This window comes from Syngnathus scovelli, chromosome 14 (genome assembly GCF_024217435.2).
Source record: "Syngnathus scovelli strain Florida chromosome 14, RoL_Ssco_1.2, whole genome shotgun sequence".
Lineage (NCBI taxonomy): Eukaryota > Metazoa > Chordata > Actinopteri > Syngnathiformes > Syngnathidae > Syngnathus > Syngnathus scovelli.
Window position 1 is genome coordinate 12,036,293 of NC_090860.1, and position 22,916 is coordinate 12,059,208.

At 45.6% G+C, this 22,916-nt stretch overlaps 2 protein-coding genes and 2 long non-coding RNA genes across 5 annotated transcripts in view; 3 read left to right on the forward strand and 1 right to left on the reverse strand.

Moving 5' to 3' along the window:
• The window catches only part of aqr (aquarius intron-binding spliceosomal factor), a 24,065-nt gene extending 15,562 nt beyond the window's left edge, over positions 1–8,503 (forward strand). Inside the window, exons 27-36 of one of the 2 annotated variants that reach the window (XM_049740489.2) lie at positions 106–315; positions 1,497–1,634; positions 1,703–1,774; positions 2,237–2,424; positions 2,506–2,677; positions 4,162–4,332; positions 5,696–5,781; positions 7,536–7,710; positions 7,874–7,978; positions 8,102–8,503. In XM_049740489.2, coding sequence (XP_049596446.1) covers positions 106–315; positions 1,497–1,634; positions 1,703–1,774; positions 2,237–2,424; positions 2,506–2,677; positions 4,162–4,332; positions 5,696–5,781; positions 7,536–7,710; positions 7,874–7,978; positions 8,102–8,383 — 1,599 coding nt within the window. In that variant the 3' untranslated portion in view covers positions 8,384–8,503. Of the gene's footprint in view, positions 1–105; positions 316–1,496; positions 1,635–1,702; positions 1,775–2,236; positions 2,425–2,505; positions 2,678–4,161; positions 4,333–5,695; positions 5,782–7,535; positions 7,711–7,873; positions 7,979–8,098 lie in introns of both variants that reach the window. The other variant, XM_049740488.2, reaches the window with a different exon arrangement.
• On the reverse strand, positions 7,993–17,295 carry LOC125980878 (uncharacterized). Its single transcript, XR_007485799.1, has 2 exons — positions 17,148–17,295; positions 7,993–8,350 (listed from the first exon to the last, which is right to left on the reverse strand). It is a non-coding gene; the product is annotated as an uncharacterized lncRNA (long non-coding RNA).
• Positions 16,410–17,609, forward strand: LOC137840899 (uncharacterized). The gene is made up of 2 exons (XR_011088065.1): positions 16,410–16,751; positions 17,159–17,609. It is a non-coding gene; the product is annotated as an uncharacterized lncRNA (long non-coding RNA).
• A 3,173-nt stretch (positions 17,610–20,782) lies between these two features.
• On the forward strand, positions 20,783–22,817 carry LOC125980629 (actin, alpha cardiac muscle 1). Its single transcript, XM_049740002.2, has 7 exons — positions 20,783–20,894; positions 20,967–21,105; positions 21,216–21,540; positions 21,618–21,779; positions 21,852–22,043; positions 22,287–22,468; positions 22,559–22,817. Exons 2-7 carry the CDS (start codon positions 20,977–20,979, stop codon positions 22,700–22,702), a joined length of 1,134 nt encoding a protein of 377 aa, XP_049595959.1. The 5' UTR covers positions 20,783–20,894; positions 20,967–20,976; the 3' UTR covers positions 22,703–22,817.
• The last annotated feature ends 99 nt before the right edge of the window (positions 22,818–22,916 follow it).

The window sequence follows — 22,916 nt, forward strand, 5'->3', positions numbered from 1 at the left end:
TTTGAGGGGTTTTACTGTCTTTAGAGATTATTATTTACATGACCCAATACTTCTGACCCAAGCTGCATTTAACGGCTCTTAACATCTGTCTCATGTCCTCCGCAGGTGATCTCCCGGTGGGAAGAGTACCTGAGCAAAGTGAAGCCCAAACCGGGTGCAGAGGTGGAGGTAGAGGCCGTGGCGACGCTCTTCCCCTTCCACAAGTACTTCGCCAACGCGCCCCAGCCAGTGTTCAAGGGCCGCACCTACGAGGAGGACATGGACATCGCCGAGGGCTGCTTCCGGCACATTAAGAAGATATTTACTCAGCTGGAGGTAAGAAGGTCATACTTGTAAACACACACACACTCGTATATTCTGGAATGACAGTGTTATTTATAGAACGACAATTACAGTGGAACTCATTCATGTGACCACGGCAACAAATAATAGACGTGAATGTGTAATCAACGAGGGCGGAGGAGACCATCATTGACTGGGCAGTTGTGTAAATAAGTCATCACAATATCATATTGACTATTTCTGTAGATTCATACATGGTACACATAGGATATTGTACCTGTATGTAATAAAATAGTTGCTTATTGACAGTATGTGTATCCGCATCCCGTTACTTCCATTGAAGCCTTGGCAGTGGTCGCCCAGAGTGCCCTTGTTTCCTCTTTTTTCCACTCTTATCATTTCTTCTTAGCACACAAAGTATTCTTATAGAGATAACAATAAGATATCCGATTTATGGGAACGGCGAGTAGGCCCTGCAGAAAAGCAATAAAGGTGTTATTGACTGGAGGTAATATCCCAACATGTCTGGTGACCTTGATTTATCCGGTGCCATCACCTCACCCCCTCCCTTGGCCTCGCCCGTGCTGCAGCAGTACGCCCACTCGCAAGAGGGAGGCATCGCTGCTGATTTTGCGTATTTGTCTGCCGTGTGCAAATGACTGGTTGATTACCGGAGTGGGCTACTTCCTGGTTCACGCAAAACCGCATCTTTGGCATGACCACATCGTTACTTGAGTCCGACCTTCGTCTGGCCTGGATTCACGGGGCTTAAAAGTACACCTCATAAATATTGGAGCTTTTGATTGCTTTGATATTTGGACTAAAATAGTAACACATCAAATATGTATGACCCAATGTGCGGACTGGTCGCTCCCCCTCATACATATTCCCTTTTCCAACCAATATAGCCATTGAAGCTTCGTTGCCTTCTTGGCTTACACAGATAATGTGATTTGTCTGGTGATAACCACACACTCGCACCGTATCGCGGACGGCCATCACGATCGTATCACCTCTCTCGGGTCAATCCGCGATAACCACTCCTGTAGCACTTCATCATGACAAAGAGTAGAGTGAACTCGGACTTGGGGGCAGAAGGATCTTTTTTTGTCACCTTCTGAAAAGTAAAGTTAAATGGTTCAGCTGCATCCAAACAAAACCGCCGTCTAATTTCTTTCCAAGTCCTAACTGACCTTGCGTCCATCTTCCGCTAGGAGTTCAGGGCCTTCGAGCTGCTCAGAAGCGGCTTGGACCGCACTAAATACCTGCTGGTGAAGGAAGCCAAAATCATCGCCATGACCTGCACGCACGCCGCCCTCAAACGTCACGACCTGGTGGAACTGGGTTTTAAGGTAACCTCACTTCCCCTAATTTCAGTATCTCATAACTGTTTAGTAAAATCGCTAATTCTTCTCATCAGTACGACAACATCCTGATGGAGGAAGCCGCTCAGATTCTGGAGATCGAGACCTTCATCCCACTTCTATTACAGGTATCCTTCTCTTTTGAACCCCACGTTGAATTTAAGCCGGTCAGTACGACGCCCGTCCGTCATCAAGCTTCCCATCACCTGACTCTCCGTGTTCATTACGGTCTGACTGATGGGCGCCAGGCAGAGTAATGACGCGTTTCTTTGGTACTTGCGCCTAATTGTCCGCGATAGCGCTAATGTCTGTTTACAGATGAGATCATTAAGCACATCAGCCCAGGCAACAACCAATGCCAGAGCTGGTCGTCTCTTTCAACGTGTGTTGTCTTTTCTTCCTGAATGAGTCAGGGAGTCATACTTAACTGCCAGGCGTACGTCAGAGGAAGATCAATTTTGCCCCCCCTCACTATATTTTTTTAAGCCTTTAATAAAATCCGGGGGGGGGGGGGGTTTCAGTACAAAAGCTAACTGAATCTACATTGGAAATGTTCCACCTCCGAATGTGGTTATCGTTCAATCCTGCAGAACCCAGAAGATGGTTACAGCAGGCTGAAACGTTGGATCATGATCGGCGACCACCACCAGTTGCCCCCAGTCATCAAAAACATGGCCTTCCAGAAGTACTCCAACATGGAGCAGTCGCTCTTCACTCGCTTTGTGCGCCTGGGCGTGCCCACCATAGATCTGGACGCCCAGGGACGCGCTCGCGCTAGGTCAGTCGTCCGACGGGACTCTTCATTCTGAAGCGTTGTCTCGTGATTTTAACATTCGTCTTTGCCGCTTGGGCCTTCCAGTCTGTGTAATTTGTACAACTGGCGCTACAAGCAGCTGGGGAACCTGCCGCACGTCCAGCAGCTGCCCGAGTTCCAGGTGCCCAACCCCGGCTTGACCTTTGACTTCCAGCTCATCAACGTGGAGGACTTTAACGGCGTGGGCGAGTCGGAGCCCAACCCGTACTTCTACCAGGTCGGTACAGCAACGGTTTGCGGATATTTGAGCAAAGCAGAGTGAGGAGAAATGACGCTTGGCCAACGTTTGGACTTTTAGTGTATTCATAAACAAAAGCCATTCCTCCAGCCACTCTATTTTCTATGACAGTTGTAAAATGTAAATAAGATGAAATGTTTGCATAGTAAAATTGGAAAAAACAGAAAGCGATAAATTATACTTCCTCCCTCTATGCAAAAAAAAAATCAGTAGTTATCCATAAAGCGTGTCAGGTGCAAAAAATGCAGCACTGATGCTAAATCATGACTCTCCGCTTCCAAGCGAGAAATTAAAATGTCCCGTTCCCCTGAATGCATCGCATTAAAATGTCATCCGGCGGCCAGCGTGCAGGCTCGTGTTTTCCTCAACGTTACGATTGTTCCAAAATGCAGAGCATGTGCACTTCTCGAGGCTCCGGGTCACATGAACCTCTTCTCCCTTTTTACTGTTGCCATTTGCGCTTTCCTCAAGGGAATCACCCACGATCCCTGACTCACACAGCAACAACAATGTCCTGCCTTGCACTCTCGGTCGTGTTTTGTATTTCCTCCTCTTCAAAAAGTGGCCTTCGCTCTAATAGCTGCCATTCCTCAAGTGGTTGTGGGGTGTGTCATAGACTTGCATAAATATCTTACATTTGAATCTCCAAAATATAAGTCTTAATTATTTAAAAAAAGACACACTTTGGGACAGTCACACTCTACCATCTGTTTGAAGAATTGCACTGATTCAGTATTGATCACTCGTGCTCAATAATTTATTAGGCAAGGCATCTTTTATTCCTACAGCACATTTCATAGTGTGCATGAATAAAAATATGCAGAAAATATCAATTCAAGACCGAATTAAAAACCACCCATCCCTTTTATGTCAAGTACCGTTGGACGCCGTTCACTTGACCTTGTTGTCAACATTCGGCGGTTCCCATGAGTGATCTGCTCATGAATCCCCCCCACTTATAATTAAGAGAACCGGCAGAGTCGAATCACCGCCCCGGTGTTTACGCTCATCATATTTAGTCGTCAACCATGCTCGCGGGTTGACTTCATCTGTTAGGATAAGCGACGACAAGAGAGACAGCATCTTCAAGCATCGAGCAGAGCGCTAACAAAGGCTGTCACACTTTGTGAGGTGTGACTAGTGCGGCTGGATGGAGAACTGTTGATGAGGCGCCATCAATAATTAGCAAAGGCTGCAGTGCCGGCTTAATTGAAATAGAATGAATAATGCATACCGCTGGCCTCTGATTTATTTTTTTATTTTTTTTCCCTGGCGTATTTGAAGGGCGAAGGGGAACCTTGGACTATATTCATGCTTGGGAATTGGGTTGAACTGGGTAGATAATCCCATGTGAGGAACAAACTCTCACGTTAAAAGTAGAAGCAAAATAACAAGTCATGATTTCTTATTTGAATTGGAGTAAAATGCCCATTTTCAATTTTCCCCCCTCTTTCCATGCACAGAACCTGGGAGAGGCTGAGTATTCCGTGGCGCTGTTCATGTACATGCGTCTGCTGGGCTACCCGGCCGACCGCATCAGCATCCTCACCACCTACAACGGCCAGAAGCACCTGATCCGAGACGTCATCAACCAACGCTGCGCCGGCAACCACTTCTTCGGACAACCCAACAAGGTGAATGCCCGGTGACGCCATCTCCGATTTAAAATATTGCTCAATTTATTTTTGAAGGAGCGGCCTCATTTTGGCTTGGCAACAGCATCTCAGAGCTTTCACGTCTTCACTCGTCTTTGTCGTTTTCAAACATATTCTGTTGTGACAGCCAGTCAGCAATTGTGCTTGGTCATGCTAAATGTCCCACGATATTATAAGACTGCCACTGTCATTGGGTGCGCTCTTGGCTTTAGTCAGTATGCGTGCCTCGTGACAAGCTGATGGGGGGGGCGGGAGGTGGGCAGTGTGTGAGCCGGTGGCTTGACAGGCTAGGAGGAGCTGAAGAGAAAGAAAGATGGCCGCGCAAGGAGATGGGCATTTGAAAGGTCACCGTGCCTGAGCTTTGGCTCCGCCATGTACCAACAATGTGTCATCGGGGCCAAAACCGAGAAAATGTCAACGACCAGCCCACGTTGCCGGGATGATAATAATTAAAAACCGGATATAATGAGATCAAGTACAAGAGCTACATCAAACACAAGAATTCATGCCTTATTTTACTGAACGTTATTGCTACCCAAAACAGCAGCACTTTTTTTTTTTTTTCTCCAACTGTCTTGAAATTCCAAAATCTTCATCAAGTCACTGGGAATGACAGGATTGTGTCGTTTGTAACCTACTTGGACAGTGTGACTTAAAACAGAACACGCACGCCATCCCCCAACTGGAGTGGACCAGCACATTGTTTTTGCCTCTGGTGCTGCACCTGTTCCGCACAGCAACAAGAGACCAAAATAATACCCGTCTGCCTTCACGCTCTCCTCATGTTGTCTTCAGCTTGTGGCATCAATGCGGCGCTTGCTTGGTGCAATCGTGGTTGGTTAGCTGCTTTCTTTATTGCTCGGTTTGGAGGCCCAAGAGTTGTGCCAATGTATCACAATACACTACGTGCAGCCTCCTTTCTCGGCGTGACGGCATTACCACCTTGTCGAAGCAAATTGGCTGACTTCAGTGAGCCCTTTTTGCCACCATTTTTTCCCCCCCGCTGTTGTTTAGAAAAAAAAAACAACTAATCTCTGATCCTGTAGCAGCCTCGACTCCCTCCTGAGTCTCAGGGGTCCGTATAAGAGGCAAAGTGGCGGCAAATGCCCGTAAGCCGTCTTAGAGACGGCGGTGTGTCACGAGGTGATAACACCCACACAAACCCAGACACCTTCTTGTATCTTTGGTGAAGGGATTTTTTTTCTCTTTTTTTTTCTTCAAACTAATTCCCATCACCGAGCTAAAACGCACTCTCGTTTACCTTGCATAAGGGGAATTGGCTCGAGCGCTTTTATCAGAGCAGGATGCTCAGTAATCATGTTTGGCTGCGTTGTTGTTGCAGGTGACGACCGTCGACAGGTTCCAGGGTCAGCAGAACGACTACATCATCCTCTCGCTGGTCCGAACCAAAGCCGTGGGACATCTCAGGTAATAACTCAGCAAAGAAGAAAAGGTGGTTCAATCAAAGCAAATTGAATCCACTGTCTTTTGATGAAAAGATCATTTCAAAATTTGGAGTAATGATTTTTCCCTTATTGTCGCTATCATTATTTAATGAACCAAAAAGTCATTTCTGAAGTCATCATCAATAAAGTACTTTTTTTGCGTTCAATTAGATGAGCGTTGAGTATGCGGCACATCGAGAGAGAGCGAGAGATGCTATTGTTCCCCCCTAATTAAGTTGAAGATGCAGTCGAGACAAAGGTCCAACTTGCGGCAGTCATTAAGAGGAGCTGCCATTCTATGTCCTCTTTTTTTTTTTTTCAGTCTGCATTATTCACCTTTTTTTCTCTCTCCTCCCTCGCCGCCTTCCCTCCTCAGACTTGTCCCCCCCCACCCCGCTGCAAAGTCTCGTCTCGTAAGAGTAGATAATAGAGACGGAAGCCAACAATACTCCACTTGGCCTCGGGCCGTAACGAGCTGCCTACCTGCACAGTTCACCGCTTACATTGCGTTGTCAGCAAAAAGAAGCCAGCTCGACAATAAGTCATCCTCTTTTGCATGCCTTCGCTTTTTGCCGCGGGGGAAACTCTTAAATCTCTATCCCCAATGTAAGCTAGGAAACACGAAGAAATGGCTGCAGGATGTAGCCGGCTGAACTGACTCTTCTTTCATAGCGTTTACTCCATCTTGTCTCCCACTATTTTGGGATGGCCTCGCCCTGGACATGCGCTGACTCCTGTCTAATTTTCCTCCACCCCCCCCCCAACTCCCTCCTCCTGGCAATCTGCTGCCGTGGCAACCACAGGAGGTACAGACCATATGACAAGCCAACCCTTTGCTTCCATGGAGGGCATTCCTCCACACACACCCTCACGCAGTTTGACAGGGATACAGAGATGCAGACACACTCTGACTTAGACACACACACACACACACTGGTCCACTTTGCCCTGGCGTGTCACACTGTGCTGCCCAGGTGGGCGTCTCTTGGTCTGTGCCATGTCCACAGGCTACCACGCGTCCTGATTGGCTCCTCTCCTCTCGTCGCTCTGTCCTTATTGGTCATGACTGATGTACTTTGTCTCTGTGGAGTTTTGTTGGTCCTCCTCATTTGGCTTCACAAGGACTGCATCATCAACTCACCAAGCTCCCGAAAGACATTAATCCTCTTAATCAGATGGACATATTGCACATTTTGTTTACAAAAAATGAAAGCGTGCCAGATTTGTCTCCATCAAAGGGAAGACTGCCCCTGCATTAAACGCTGGAGGGTTTTTTTTTTACCCTTCACTCCAAATGTTCAGACATCCTACAAGCAAGTTAATGAGCCTCATTTAAGTTGTTCCATTAAGCTCCCCCAATGCTTAAAAAACACTAAAATGTCACTCAAAAGTGCCTAGAGGCGCCATAATTCCTTCTTTTAAATCAGCAGCAACTTCCTTTATATTCCAACATGCCCGAAAAGTCAACCCATTTTTTAAGCGTGCATAACCTAATGAAAATGTGTGTATATGTAATAGTTATCACTAATTGACAAAAATGTTGATGCGTTGAAGATTATTGATAAATTCTTGGGCTCTTAATTTGATGAATTCCAACAAATGAGTGAAAATCGAGGCTCTTTATTTCAAATGGCTGCACGTTCATAATCATTGGATTCATTCACCGCGCCACCATCGACACAAACTTGACATTCTCTGGCTTCTTACACTTCACTAATACTCCCACGCTCTCCTCAGGGATGTGAGGCGACTCGTGGTGGCCATGTCCCGAGCGCGGCTGGGCCTTTACATTTTTGCCCGGGTGGCGCTGTTCCAGAACTGCTTTGAATTGACGCCCGCCTTCAACCAGCTGACGGAGCGCCCTCTGCAGCTGCACATCCGGCCACACGAGTACTACAGCCAGGAGCAGCCGGTACATACATACATATGTACATATATACATACTACATACTTACTTACATACATACAGACAGACAAACAGACATAGATCCTTCCATGCTTCCATACATACTCACATACATATACGCATCATTGTGTTGCTGACGGATTCTTGATGTTTTCCATTTTGTTCTCAGAGAGACGCTTCGGATCAGCCGGACCAGGTGATCCAAAACATGCCTGAGATGGCCAACCTTGTGTACAACATGTACATGCACATGATGCAGACCAAGTACAAACAGGTAACATCCACTGCTTATTATGAAGTCTCCCATTTTATTTTAGTTTTTGGAAAATGTTAGTGCAGCAATAGATAGCCACCTTCCGCCATCCAACAAGTTTTTTTTCTTCCTTTTCAACAGCAGCAGCAACTCGCCAAGCCTCCGTCGCAAGCCGAGTCAGCAGAGAGCTCGCCTACCGGCCCCAAGGAGGAGCAAGAGAGGGTGGATGTGATCCCGGAGCAGAGCGCCATGGAGACGGAGAGCCAAGACGGAAGTGAGAAGGTGGTGAAGTCTAAGGGAGAAGCCAGCGAGCAGGAAGCAAAGCAGGAAGCAGCCAAGATGCCCGAGCATCCCGGACAGGACAGCGACAGCGATGAAGAGAATGAAGAGCACCTAAAGAAAGAAGAGCAAAAACAGAACACTTAGTTGGGACTAATTGAGAGGTTGGCTAATTGTATGGCTATTTACTACCTTGATTAAACATGTCATGCTTGTTATTGATTTTTTTTTTGTGTCATTTTTCAATAAAAATAAATACAAAAAGTTTTTCATTTTTTCATTCAAAAAGTCCCAATGATCGTGAGAAGCAGGGGGGGGGGGCCCCATTTCAACCCCTTACACTGAGTGCCAAGCAGGGAAGAAATGGGTACCATTGTTATAGTCACTGGTATGACTCGGCAGGGGTTTGAACCCACCACCTCCCAATCTCAGGGCGGACACTCTCCTCTCAGGCCACTGAGCTGGTAAACGCTTGTATCGTAGTATAACACTTATAGTCGTTTTTAAATAACGTGTATACCTATATACGCCTAAATATTGTTATCCAATATATCTACTGCAATTTCACATTAGATTGCTGGTTTGAAATTTGCTTTTAATATTATTATTTTTAATAAACATTTATGTTAAAACTTGTCTGGCGTCTTATTCCTTGTTTTTAGATTCGCCAATTAAAACATAAAAATCAGACATTTGGTTAACTGCTTTATATGACAATATGTGTAGGTACACTACACGAGGTTTAAAAAAAAAAAGAGAATAAATAAATAAAGGGTTAATTGCACAACAAAAGCATTTCCTCGCACCTGGGGTCGAACCAAATTCTTACCGAGCAAGAGCTCGAGTCACTAACCAGTCGGCTATTTCGACCGGCAGTCTTTTGTACTAGTGATGTGCATTCCAGTTCTCAAGTGAACTGAATCTTTAGAATCGGTTCACTCAAAATATTTGTTCAAAAGAATCGTTCACCAAATCCTTCGCTACACTTTCTTATTTATTTTATTATTTTTTTACCTCGTGTAGTGTACCAAAATATCCCATAATTATCTGCCTAAATAATTGTGACTAATTTAAAACTATTCTACTTGTTAATACCTACAAAATAACATATTCTAACCGAAGATTGCATTGACCTAATTTTCACACGGTCCTTGTTTACATTTTGCATTTGACACTGACAGCTGTTAAGTGCCACGTTAGGGCTCTTCTTGTGTAAGTTTTATTTGTTATGGGTTTTCTTTTGTAAGTTTAACTTTGGGTACTTCGAAAGTGTCATTTTAAATTGTACTTTGCTTGGTGTTCGTGTACACAACGTGTTGTGATGACATCTGCTGCGGAGTCTTCAGCTAGTCGCGAGCTGCTCGTTGCTCGTGTAACCATAAAACCATACATGTTCCATGAATTGAGCGCAAGGCTTCCATAGGGTAGTGGTTAGTGCTCTTGACTTTCACCCAAGCGACCCAGGTTCGAATCTCAGTGGGACCCCAAAATTTTTACAACACAGTTGCTCGTGTAACCATAAAACCAGACATGTTCCATTCATTGAGAGCAAGGCTTCCATAGGGTAGCGGTTAGTGCTGTGGGCTTTCACCCCAGCGACCCAGGTTCGAATCTCAGTGGGACCCAAAAACTTTTCACTGATCTAGTCTTCTTGTGAGCTGCTCCATAAAACCATACATGTTCCATGCAGTGAGAGCAAGGCTTCCATAGGGTAGTGGTTAGTGCTGTGGGCTTTCACCCCAGCGACCCAGGTTCGAATCTCAGTGGGACCCAAAAACTTTTCACTGATCTAGTCTTCTTGTGAGCTGCTCCATAAAACCATACATGTTCCATGCAGTGAGAGCAAGGCTTCCATAGGGTAGTGGTTAGTGCTCTGGGCTTTCACCCCAGCGACACGGGTTCGAATCTCAGTGGGACCAAAAAATTTTTCACTGATCTATCCGCATGTGAGCTGCTCCATAAAACCATACATGTTCCATGAACTGACAGCAAGGCTTCCATAGGGTAGTGGTTAGTGCTCTGGGCTTTCACCTCAGTGACCTGGGTTCGAATCTCAGTGGGACCAAAAAATTTTTCACTGAGCTAGTCTTCTTGTGAGCTGCTCCATAAAACCATACATGTTCCGTGCACTGAGAGCCAGGATTCCATAGGGTAGTGGTTAGTGCTCTAGGCTTTCACCCCAGCGACATGGGTTCGAATCTCAGTGGGACCAAAATATTTTTCACTGATCTAGTGGCTTGTGAGCTGCTCCATAAAACCATACATGTTCCATGTACTGACAGCAAGGCTTCCATAGGGTAGTGGTTAGTTCTCTGGGCTTTCACCCCAGTGACCCGGGTTCGAATCTCAGTGGGACCAGAAAATTACAGAGTTAGTGCGAGGGTCGGGGTTAGGGTTAGAGGTAGGGTTAGAACTAGGGTTAGAGTTAGTGCGAGCGTCGGGGTTAGGGCTAGGGTTAGGGTTAGAGGTAGGGGTGGGGTTAGGGTTAGAGGTAGGGGTGGGGTTAGAGGTGGGGTTAGAGGTAGGGTTAGGGTTAGAGTTAGTGCGAGGGTTGGGGTTAGGACTAGGGTTAGGGTTAGAGTTAGTGCGAGCGTCGGGGTTAAGGCTAGAGGTAGGGTTAGGGTTAGGGGTAGGGTTAGGGGTAGGGTTAGGGTTAGAGGTGGGGTTAGAGGTAGAGGTAGGGTTAGGGTTAGAGGTAGGGTTAGGGTTAGAGGTGGGGTTAGGGTTAGAGGTAAGGGTAGGGGTAGGGTTAGAGGTGGGGTTAGAGGTAGAGGTAGGGTTAGAGGTAGGGGTAGAGGTAGGGTTAGAGGTAGGGGTAGGGTTAGGGTTAGAGGTAGGGGTAGGGTTAGGGTTAGAGGTAGGGTTAGAGTTAGTGTGAGGGTCGGGGTTAGGGCTAGGGTTAGGGTTAGAGTTAGTGTGAGGGTCGGGGTTAGGGCTAGGGTTAGGGTTAGAGGTAGGGTTAGAGGTAGGGGTAGGGTTAGGGTTAGAGGTGGGGTTAGAGGTAGAGGTAGGGTTAGAGGTAGGGTTAGGGTTAGAGGTAGGGTTAGGGTTAGAGGTGGGGTTAGAGGTGGGGTTAGAGGTAGGGGTAGGGTTAGGGTTAGGGTTAGAGGTAGGGTTAGAGGTAGGGGTAGGGTTAGAGGTAGGGTTAGGGTTAGAGGTGGGGTTAGAGGTAGGGGTAGGGTTAGGGTTAGAGGTGGGGTTAGAGGTAGGGTTAGAGGTAGGGTTAGGGTTAGAGGTGGGGTTAGAGGTAGGGTTAGAGGTAGGGTTAGGGTTAGAGGTAGGGTTAGAGGTAGGGTTAGGGTTAGAGGTAGGGTTAGAGGTAGGGTTAGAGGTGGGGTTAGAGGTGGGGTTAGAGGTAGAGGTAGGGTTAGAGGTGGGGTTAGAGTTAGAGGTAGGGTTAGAGGTGGGGTTAGAGTTAGAGGTAGGGTTAGGGTTAGAGGTAGGGTTAGAGGTAGGGTTAGGGTTAGAGTTAGGGTGAGAGTTAGGGGTAGGGCTAGAGGTAGGGTTAGGGTAAGAGCTAGGGTTGTATGGTAGTTTTTTTTTTTTTTTCGTTTGAAAAAAAACAAAAAAAAAAAAAAAAAAAAAAAAAAAAAAACCGGTAGTTTAACTACCGTGTATGGTAGTTTAACTACCGTGTATGGTAGTTTTTTTTTTTTTTTTTTTTTTTCACAAAAAAAAAAAAAAAAAAAAACCGGTAGTTTAACTACCGTGTATGGTAGTTTAACTACCGTGTATGGTAGTTTTTTTTTTTTTTTTTTTTTTTCACAAAAAAAAAAAAAAAAAAAAACCGGTAGTTTAACTACCGTGTATGGTAGTTTAACTACCGTGTATGGTAGTTTTTTTTTTTTTTTTTTTTTTTCACAAAAAAAAAAAAAAAAAAAAAACGGTAGTTTAACTACCGTGTATGGTAGTTTAACTACCGTGTATGGTAGTTTTTTTTTTTTTTTTTCACAAAAAAAAAAAAAAAAAAAAAAAAAAAACGGTAGTTTAACTACCGTGTATGGTAGTTTAACTACCGTGTATGGTAGTTTTTTTTTTTTTGTGAAGAGGGGGAAAAAAAAAAAAAAAAAAACTACCATACACGGTAGTTAAACTACCATACACGGTAGTTAAACTACCGTTTTTTTTTTTTTGTGAAAAAAAAAAAAAAAAAAAAAAAAAAAAAAAAACTACCATTCACGGTAGTTAAACTACCATACACGGTAGTTAAACTACCGTTTTTTTTTTTTGTGAAAAAAAAAAAAAAAAAAAAAAAAAAAACTACCATACACGGTAGTTAAACTACCATACACGGTAGTTAAACTACGGTTTTTTTTTTTTTTTTTTTTTTTTTTTTGTGAAAAAAAAAAAAAAAAAAAACTACCATACACGGTAGTTAAACTACCATACACGGTAGTTAAACTACAGTTTTTTTTTTTTTTTTTTTTTTTTTTAAACGAAAAAAAAAAAAAAAAACTACCATACAACCCTAGCTCTTACCCTAACCCTACCTCTAGCCCTACCCCTAACTCTCACCCTAACTCTAACCCTAACCCTACCTCTAACCCTACCTCTAACTCTAACCCCACCTCTAACCCTACCTCTAACTCTAACCCCACCTCTAACCCTACCTCTACCTCTAACCCTACCTCTAACCCTACCTCTAACCCTACCTCTAACCCTAACCCTACCTCTAACTCTACCTCTAACCCCACCTCTAACCCTAACCCTACCTCTAACCCTACCTCTAACCCCACCTCTAACCCTAACCCTACCTCTAACCCTAACCCTACCTTTACCTCTAACCCCACCTCTAACCCTAACCCTACCTCTAACCCTACCCCTACCTCTACCTCTAACCCCACCTCTAACCCTACCTCTAACCCTAACCCTACCTCTAACCCTACCTCTAACCCCACCTCTAACCCTAACCCTACCTCTAACCCTACCTCTAACCCTAACCCTACCCCTACCTCTAACCCCACCTCTAACCCTACCCCTACCTCTAACCCTACCCCTACCTCTAACCCTACCTCTAACCCTAACCCTAGCCCTAACCCCGACCCTCACACTAACTCTAACCCTACCTGTAACCCTAACCCTACCCCTACCTCTAACCCTAACCCTACCCCTACCTCTAACCCTACCTCTACCCCTACCTCTACCTCTAACCCCACCTCTAACCCTACCTCTAACCCTAACCCTACCCCTACCTCTAACCCTAACCCTACCCCTACCTCTAACCCCACCTCTAACCCTACCCCTACCTCTAACCGTAATCCTACCCCTACCTCTAACGCCACCTCTAACCCTAACCCTACCCTCACACTAACTCTAACCCTACCTCTAACCCTAACCCTAGCCCTAACCCCGACCCTCACACTAACTCTAACCCTACCTCTAACCCTAACCCTACCCCTACCTCTAACCCTAACCCTACCCCTACCCCTAACCCTAACCCTACCCCTACCTCTAACCCTAACCCTAACCCTACCCCTACCTCTACCCCTACCTCTAACCCTAACCCTAACGCCACCTCTAACCCTAACCCTACCCCTACCCCTAACCCTACCTCTAGCCTTAACCCCGACGCTCGCACTAACTCTAACCCTAGCTCTAACCCTAACCCTCGCACTAACTCTAACCCTACCTCTAACCCCACCCCTACCTCTAACCCTAACCCCACCCCTACCTCTAACCCTAACCCTAGCCCTAACCCCGACGCTCGCACTAACTCTAACCCTAGTTCTAACCCTACCTCTAACCCTAACCCCGACCCTCGCACTAACTCTGTAATTTTCTGGTCCCACTGAGATTCGAACCCGGGTCACTGGGGTGAAAGCCCAGAGAACTAACCACTACCCTATGGAAGCCTTGCTGTCAGTACATGGAACATGTATGGTTTTATGGAGCAGCTCACAAGCCACTAGATCAGTGAAAAATATTTTGGTCCCACTGAGATTCGAACCCATGTCGCTGGGGTGAAAGCCTAGAGCACTAACCACTACCCTATGGAATCCTGGCTCTCAGTGCACGGAACATGTATGGTTTTATGGAGCAGCTCACAAGAAGACTAGCTCAGTGAAAAATTTTTTGGTCCCACTGAGATTCGAACCCAGGTCACTGAGGTGAAAGCCCAGAGCACTAACCACTACCCTATGGAAGCCTTGCTGTCAGTTCATGGAACATGTATGGTTTTATGGAGCAGCTCACATGCGGATAGATCAGTGAAAAATTTTTTGGTCCCACTGAGATTCGAACCCGTGTCGCTGGGGTGAAAGCCCAGAGCACTAACCACTACCCTATGGAAGCCTTGCTCTCACTGCATGGAACATGTATGGTTTTATGGAGCAGCTCACAAGAAGACTAGATCAGTGAAAAGTTTTTGGGTCCCACTGAGATTCGAACCTGGGTCGCTGGGGTGAAAGCCCACAGCACTAACCACTACCCTATGGAAGCCTTGCTCTCACTGCATGGAACATGTATGGTTTTATGGAGCAGCTCACAAGAAGACTAGATCAGTGAAAAGTTTTTGGGTCCCACTGAGATTCGAACCTGGGTCGCTGGGGTGAAAGCCCACAGCACTAACCGCTACCCTATGGAAGCCTTGCTCTCAATGAATGGAACATGTCTGGTTTTATGGTTACACGAGCAACTGTGTTGTAAAAATTTTGGGGTCCCACTGAGATTCGAACCTGGGTCGCTTGGGTGAAAGTCAAGAGCACTAACCACTACCCTATGGAAGCCTTGCGCTCAATTCATGGAACATGTATGGTTTTATGGTTACACGAGCAACGAGCAGCTCGCGACTAGCTGAAGACTCCGCAGCAGATGTCATCACAACACGTTGTGTACACGAACACCAAGCAAAGTACAATTTAAAATGACACTTTCGAAGTACCCAAAGTTAAACTTACAAAAGAAAACCCATAACAAATAAAACTTACACAAGAAGAGCCCTAACGTGGCACTTAACAGCTGTCAGTGTCAAATGCAAAATGTAAACAAGGACCGTGTGAAAATTAGGTCAATGCAATCTTCGGTTAGAATATGTTATTTTGTAGGTATTAACAAGTAGAATAGTTTTAAATTAGTCACAATTATTTAGGCAGATAATTATGGGATATTTTGGTACACTACACGAGGTAAAAAAATAATAAAATAAATAAGAAAGTGTAGCGAAGGATTTGGTGAACGATTCTTTTGAACAAATATTTTGAGTGAACCGATTCTAAAGATTCAGTTCACTTGAGAACTGGAATGCACATCACTAGTACAAAAGACTGCCGGTCGAAATAGCCGACTGGTTAGTGACTCGAGCTCTTGCTCGGTAAGAATTTGGTTCGACCCCAGGTGCGAGGAAATGCTTTTGTTGTGCAATTAACCCTTTATTTATTTATTCTCTTTTTTTTTTAAACCTCGTGTAGTGTACCTACACATATTGTCATATAAAGCAGTTAACCAAATGTCTGATTTTTATGTTTTAATTGGCGAATCTAAAAACAAGGAATAAGACGCCAGACAAGTTTTAACATAAATGTTTATTAAAAATAATATTAAAAGCAAATTTCAAACCAGCAATCTAATGTGAAATTGCAGTAGATATATTGGATAACAATAGGCGTATATAGGTATACACGTTATTTAAAAACGACTATAAGTGTTACACTACGATACAAGTGTTTACCAGCTCAGTGGCCTGAGAGGAGAGTGTCCGCCCTGAGATTGGGAGGTGGTGGGTTCAAACCCCTGCCGAGTCATACCAGTGACTATAACAATGGTACCCATTTCTTCCCTGCTTGGCACTCAGTGTAAGGGGTTGAAATGGGGCCCCCCGTGCTGCTCACGATCATTGGGACTTTTGGCACTCATTGTAGGTACGCCACCAACTCATAACAACGTAAAACACACATACCAAATGTCAGATTTTTGTTTTAATTGGCGAATATAAAAACAAGGAATAAAACACCAGACAAGTTTGAACATAAATGTTTATTAAACAAATAATAATAAAAGTAAATCTTTTTTTCTTTCTTTTTTCCCAAAGACGACCATGCATGGTAAAGCTTTTTTTTTTTAATAAGACGACCATGTATAATAAGGCTTTTTTTCCAATAACGACCATCTATAAATGTAAAAATGTAGCGATTAGAAGGGACATATTTAATTTACCTTAGCCATAAAATGCTCCTTTATTCTGCTAAATCTGACAGATTTGGAAAGTTTAAAACTCCTTCTACTGAAATGTCCACTGGAAAGCTTTTCAGCTACAAGTTCTGCTTTTCTTTTTTTTCCCTTCCGTAGGAGAAGGGAAAAAAAAAAAAAAAAAGTTCAACCCCATGACTGCAATCCTAATGTGTAGTCACATGAACACGACACACAAGCATTGTGTAACATCCTCCTCACTAGAACTTGTGTCTTGGTAGCATTAACAAACCATCTCGACATCGCGCTCAATTACTTCATTTGAATCGGCGGGACGTGAATTAGGAGAAGCGACGACCGAAAGACCAATCTGCTGCTGCTTCGGCTGAAGGTGAACATGTCTTATCTTATCCCCCGACAGGTATTAACTGCTACTTTTTTGGGCAAAGCGCACGCCTAGCCTCCTTGTGACGCTTGCGGTGTGGCGTGGAACGAACGGCTGCAGCAATTGTTGAGGGTTAGGGTTCCTCCAAGCAGTAGTTAATAAATGAGATGAACTAAATGGCTCTCACAATATTACATTTTCAGCATTTTTTTTCTTAAAGCCTGAGGGCAGTTAGTTTTGACCACATTTTTCACTGCGTTATCTCACATCCAAAATTACAACAACACTGCGGTTGCACGGAGAATTAGTCTGGGGGAGCAAGCTCGCTCATCTGCCAAAATATTTGTCAAGCATTGTCAGTAATGTTGTAGTGGGTCATTTTGAAACGATGCATTTGCTTACATTTGCTCCAGAGCAGGATGGCAAATGCTGGTTCGTGCCTTTGGTGCCTGGTGTGGCTGCTGCTGCTGCTTTTCTTCGGCTGGCCCATCGGCATCACCCTCGGGGGTCTCTACGGCCTCATCAGCCCCCTCACCACCTGCCTGGGCCTGGATCGACTGTCGGACTTGCTGCTGGAAGGCGCCAACCTGGGCCGTACTTGCGCACAAAACATGAAGCACTGTAAGCCGCTGTGTTGATTGTTTTTTGACAGCAACGTGACGGCCCTGTCGAAAGAAGGTCAACAAGACGGTGGGCGTTAACACGAAAAGCGAGCATGAGTTTGTTATTGGCCAGACTGAAGAGGGGCTTCACATTACTGAATTGACGATGACGCTGCACAGAGGAGATAAGAATTGAACAATGGCCACGCTCTGACTTGTAAATGCAAACTTCTAATGCGATTAAAACTGCTTTGAACTCCTCCTTGCGTTTGCTGACTGAATGTTTCTTTGTAACGTTTGTTCACACAACTGTCATATACTCTGTTTTTCAATTATCTTTGATGCGTTTTTCGTTGTACAGTATATATACTATTGTTCAACTATTCCTCTTTTTTTTTCATTTTTTTTTCATGACTGTAATGTAGCGTTGGCCATCGCCTGAACGCCGACGGCAGCTGCGCCTCCGCGCGTCAACTGATAAGAAACATTTAACGGGACGACGCCGTCGCCGCGCGGCGTATCCCCCGATAAATAAAAATAGAATAAAGCTTTCACCGTGTTCAGGCTTCAGCTGCATTTGCTGTCCACCGTCCGTAGAGACGGCAGGCGGGCGGAGAATCGATTAAATCCCAGCGATCATTATAATCCAAGGTAAACGCTGACATTTCAGGCAGCCTGTTATTTTGACTGACTGAGGGGTGTAACGCGCGCCGCGCAAATGCATACTATGTGGACAGGGGAGCGCGGGAAGATCAGTTGGCGAAATGCATTAACGTCACATGTCATTATTATTTGGCGCCAAAAAGCCTCGTCCGCTGCCACTAGACTCGTAAGGATGGCGGCCTTGGGTGGGTGTCGTGAGGCCGAAATGCATTAACGTCACATGTCCGGGCGCCCATTATTATTTGGCACCAAAAAGCCTCGTCCGCTGCCACTAGACTCGTGAGGATGGCGGCCTTTGGTCGTGAGTGATTATTTCGTCCAGTTGGACCAAGAAAGCCGCAAGACATACATTGAAAAGTTGAAAAAATATTAAAAAATAAAAATATAATCCGCTGTGGAAACCAAGTAAGAACGCCACCAGCTCAAGCGTGGCAGGAGCTGGGACTGCAAGCGTTTGGTCCTCTAATAAGGCGACTTTTCCGCCAGTCACATATCCAGACATTTACAACTATTTGATAGATTGTTCAAATCCATATACCAAGGAAGACCTATAGTAAGGCTTTTTAAAATTTATTTATTTTTTATTATTTTTTAAAACAACCATGTATAGTAAGGATTTTTTCTCCCTCTCAAAAAATGACCATGTAGTCTGGCTTTTTTTTTCTTTCAAAAAAGCGACCATGTATAGTATAGTAAGGCTTTAAAAAAAAAAAAAAAAAGGACCATGTATAGTCAGGCTTAAAAAAAAAGAAAAAAAAGAACCATGCATAATGAGGCTGTTTTAAAAATGAAAATGACCATGCATATAGTAAGGTTTAAAATTTAGAAAACTACTATGTATATTAAGGCTATTATTATTATTTAAAAAAAGGCCATGTAAAGTAAGGCTTTAAAAAAACAATGTTAGGTTCAAAATCAGCAAAAGGATCAGCAGACAAAACCAGTGAGGCAGAATATTGAGTCTTTTCTCGCGAGGAGTGCATTCAGACTTACAGCAATCCGACTACACTAAAAAATCTGTTTACACTCCTCACTCTTTTTATTTGGAATGCCCTACCCATGTGAGACTAGCCCCTGATGAAGCGTGGGCTTTGTCTCATGAGAGAAGAAACGAGATTCTATGTGAAACAAGATGTCGCGATAGGATGCCATGAGAAACAAAAAGAGTGCAAGGACAAAATGCTATGTGAGACAAGAAGTCACAGACAAGACACCATGAGAAAAGAGTGCAAAGACAAAATGCCATGTGCAGACATCAACAAAATAGATTGAGCTATCAACAACTTTCTTGGATTCCCAGAGGTGTAGAAGGTCAGGAAGCTCCAGACAGCATCCTTTGACTTGTTGTGGACTGGTGGACGTCTGCAAGGCGAAACAGCAAGCATTCTGTGCAATAACTTTATTAATAAGTACTCATTAGGGAACGCATGATAACATATATACAATTTATCTAACAAACAATGTATCGAATATCCCTTCCATTCATTACATAAGAGGCCACCAAAGCAGAGAGGTCAATGCTAGGGGTCTGCTGACAACCACATATGATTCACAGCTCACCATGTGCTCATTTGATCCCGTCCTCCTCCTCCTCCACGTCGCGGCTAAGGGAGCTCCCTCGCCAGTGGCCCTTTTTCCACAACGTCGCCGCCCGTTTGGAGCCCGCCGAGTGGCAATGTCACCCCGCCTGCCCGGGCGGCAAATAAAAGCAAAATATGGCACATGTCACAACAAGACGTGCCCCTTGGGCTCGCTGTGCTGACGTCGCAAAGAATGGACGTTGTCAGCATCTGCAACAGTAGCTCTGCTGTCAGTGTCAGCCAAGAAGAGAAGAAACGGGGCGACTTCATCATGATTTGTTTCTAAATACAATGAAGCGCTTTTACTGGAATGTGCCATGAGCTGTAAACACGACGTACATTCCTTCTTCCTTCCACACATTCCATCTGCGTAAGGATCGCTCATCCGTGCCATCCAATTAGGATGATGCAACACATATTTCCCACGAGAATACGTCACATTTTTGTCAATACCCTTCCCAGAAGCTCATTATACTTTGAAAAGTATGGATTTCCATGCTCATCGTGATCTACGGCCAGTTACAGGGGAAAAACAAAACTGAACCTGGAAATGGATGATAATAAATCTGTTGTATTTATTGAATTAAAATGATCTCATTACATTTACTTTTATTATTGTATTCATTTTTTATTCAACTATCTGACAAAAATGGTTTCAGATGCACGACTGCTGCAACTCATCGGACCAGGTCTGGTTTCTGTCCATACGAGAAGGAACGTAAGCACTGATGTTTTTTTTGTTTGTTTTAGGTGGGGGTGAGGGGGCGTGGTGTCTTTGTGCCCCCTCTTGAGGCCTTGAAAGGGGTAACAGCTGCAGACGCCAGCTGTTTGACAAGTGCCCCACACTCGCAATGGCGCTATAGTAGTGCTACCGTGCGTCCAGACACTCAAACCTGATCCTCGCAGGTTCCTTCACCCCAGTTCAAAAATAAACAACAAAGAAGCTGTAAATACATTTTACACAGAAACGTAAGCACGCTCAACTTCTGCCTTCCTGACATGACACAATGAAGGCCAAAATGTCCACATGACGGAGTCTGAGTCAAGATCTAAAGAAGACGCATGTCTCCGTCCATCTGTCCTCACTACCAGCGCCGCGTCGCCCATACATGGCACAGACGGGCTTCCCTGTCCCCCGTCACGCCATTCATGGAGTGCAGTTGTCAATGGCGCAACAGGCTACCATACTTGGAGAAAGCACAGCCCCTCCCTCACAGGATATAAAACGGGCTGACCTGGTTCTCTGACACCCTCCCCCCAGTTGCCGCTCTTGCGAGGTTCTGAAGTGCCCAGCGCTGATCCTGGTGAGTAGGGGAACCCCTTGGAAGTTAGGATTAATACCAAGAAGGTGGACTCATCTCTATCGTTTATTTCAGAGGTGACACCATGTGCGACGACGACGAGACCACCGCCCTCGTGTGCGACAACGGCTCTGGTCTGGTGAAGGCCGGGTTCGCCGGGGATGACGCGCCTCGCGCCGTCTTCCCGTCCATTGTCGGCCGCCCTCGGCACCAGGTAAAGGATCTCTATTTCGTGCTAGCTATTCTGAAATACAAAGCTTCATGAACACTTTAGGACAATTTTGTACCCCATAACTAAGCCCCACCTCCTCTGTCCTCTCTCAGGGCGTCATGGTGGGCATGGGTCAGAAGGACTCCTACGTGGGCGACGAAGCCCAGAGCAAGAGGGGCATTCTGACCCTCAAGTACCCCATCGAGCATGGCATCATCACTAACTGGGACGACATGGAGAAGATCTGGCACCACACCTTCTACAACGAGCTGAGGGTGGCCCCCGAGGAGCACCCCACCCTGCTGACCGAGGCACCCCTCAACCCAAAGGCCAACCGTGAGAAGATGACCCAGATCATGTTCGAGACCTTTAACGTGCCAGCCATGTACGTGGCCATCCAGGCCGTGCTGTCGCTATACGCCTCCGGCCGTACCACCGGTACGTTGCTCTTTCCAGATATTTTTGACTATCTGGATTTTTGGATCTGAATGATCCAATCGCGATTTGATTGTCAGGTATCGTGCTGGACTCTGGCGACGGTGTGACACACAACGTGCCCATCTACGAGGGTTACGCCCTCCCGCACGCCATCATGCGTCTGGACTTGGCCGGACGCGACCTCACCGATTACCTCATGAAGATCCTGACCGAGCGCGGCTACTCCTTTGTCACGACAGGTACGCCTCGACCCGATGGGAAAAGTCCTTCTTCCCTTCCGCTCGACTAAGTGTAACATTTCGCCACTGCAGCCGAGCGTGAGATCGTGCGTGACATCAAGGAGAAGCTGTGCTACGTGGCCTTGGACTTTGAGAACGAAATGGCCACAGCCGCCTCCTCTTCGTCCCTGGAGAAGAGCTACGAGCTGCCCGACGGTCAGGTCATCACCATCGGCAACGAGCGCTTCCGCTGCCCGGAGACCCTTTTCCAGCCCTCTTTCATCGGTGCGTAGAAAGCTACGTTTGGGAATTCGCAATGTCCCAAGACTTTGACATTTGAGACGGTTTTGAAGTCGCAGTTTATCCTCTCTACGTCTTAAAGTATATTCTGAACATTTGCTGCTCTGTCAGCTGTTGGGGGAAGCCGTCTGCCGTAGCGCCTGTTAGGGCAACTGACAGCGGTGTCGGTTTCTCTAAGCTTAAATCTAATCCCGCCCCCCCTCCCTCCCTCCCTCCCCTCCTCCACAGGCATGGAATCGGCCGGCATTCACGAGACAACTTACAACAGCATCATGAAGTGCGACATCGACATCAGGAAGGACCTGTACGCCAACAACGTCCTGTCGGGCGGCACCACCATGTACCCCGGCATTGCTGACCGCATGCAGAAGGAGATCACGGCTCTGGCCCCCAGCACCATGAAGATCAAGGTACTCACATCTGCCCCTAAAATGAAATAGATCACTAGCGGGTTTTTTGTAAAGATGTCAAATTACCGTAATGCTTTTCTGTTTTCGTAGATCATCGCCCCCCCTGAGAGAAAATACTCCGTGTGGATCGGAGGCTCCATCCTGGCCTCGCTGTCTACCTTCCAGCAGATGTGGATCAGCAAGCAGGAGTACGATGAGGCCGGACCCTCCATCGTCCACAGGAAGTGCTTCTAAGCCAGAACCCCCCCCCCCCCCTCCCTGATTCTTTTACGAGCCTCCAACCATTTGTTTACAATTTCTACATGTATAGCTTTCTAAATAAACAAGAACCCAGGACCTGCGACGCGCACCTCTTTGTCTTCTTTTCTTTTGAGTAGCTAAAGTAGGACAAATGAGGCTGGCTAATGCAAGGTGAGCCGCTCTTAAATTAAATTGGGATAAAAAATAA

Bases quoted from the DNA above. Each gene is read 5' to 3' on its own strand.
- LOC125980629 (XM_049740002.2), top strand. From the start codon at position 20,977: ATGTGCGACGACGACGAGACCACCGCCCTCGTGTGCGACAACGGCTCT. The intron at 21,541-21,617 runs GTACGTTGCTCT...TTTGATTGTCAG, and splicing joins CGCCTCCGGCCGTACCACCG to GTATCGTGCTGGACTCTGGC. The intron at 21,780-21,851 runs GTACGCCTCGAC...TCGCCACTGCAG, and splicing joins CTACTCCTTTGTCACGACAG to CCGAGCGTGAGATCGTGCGT.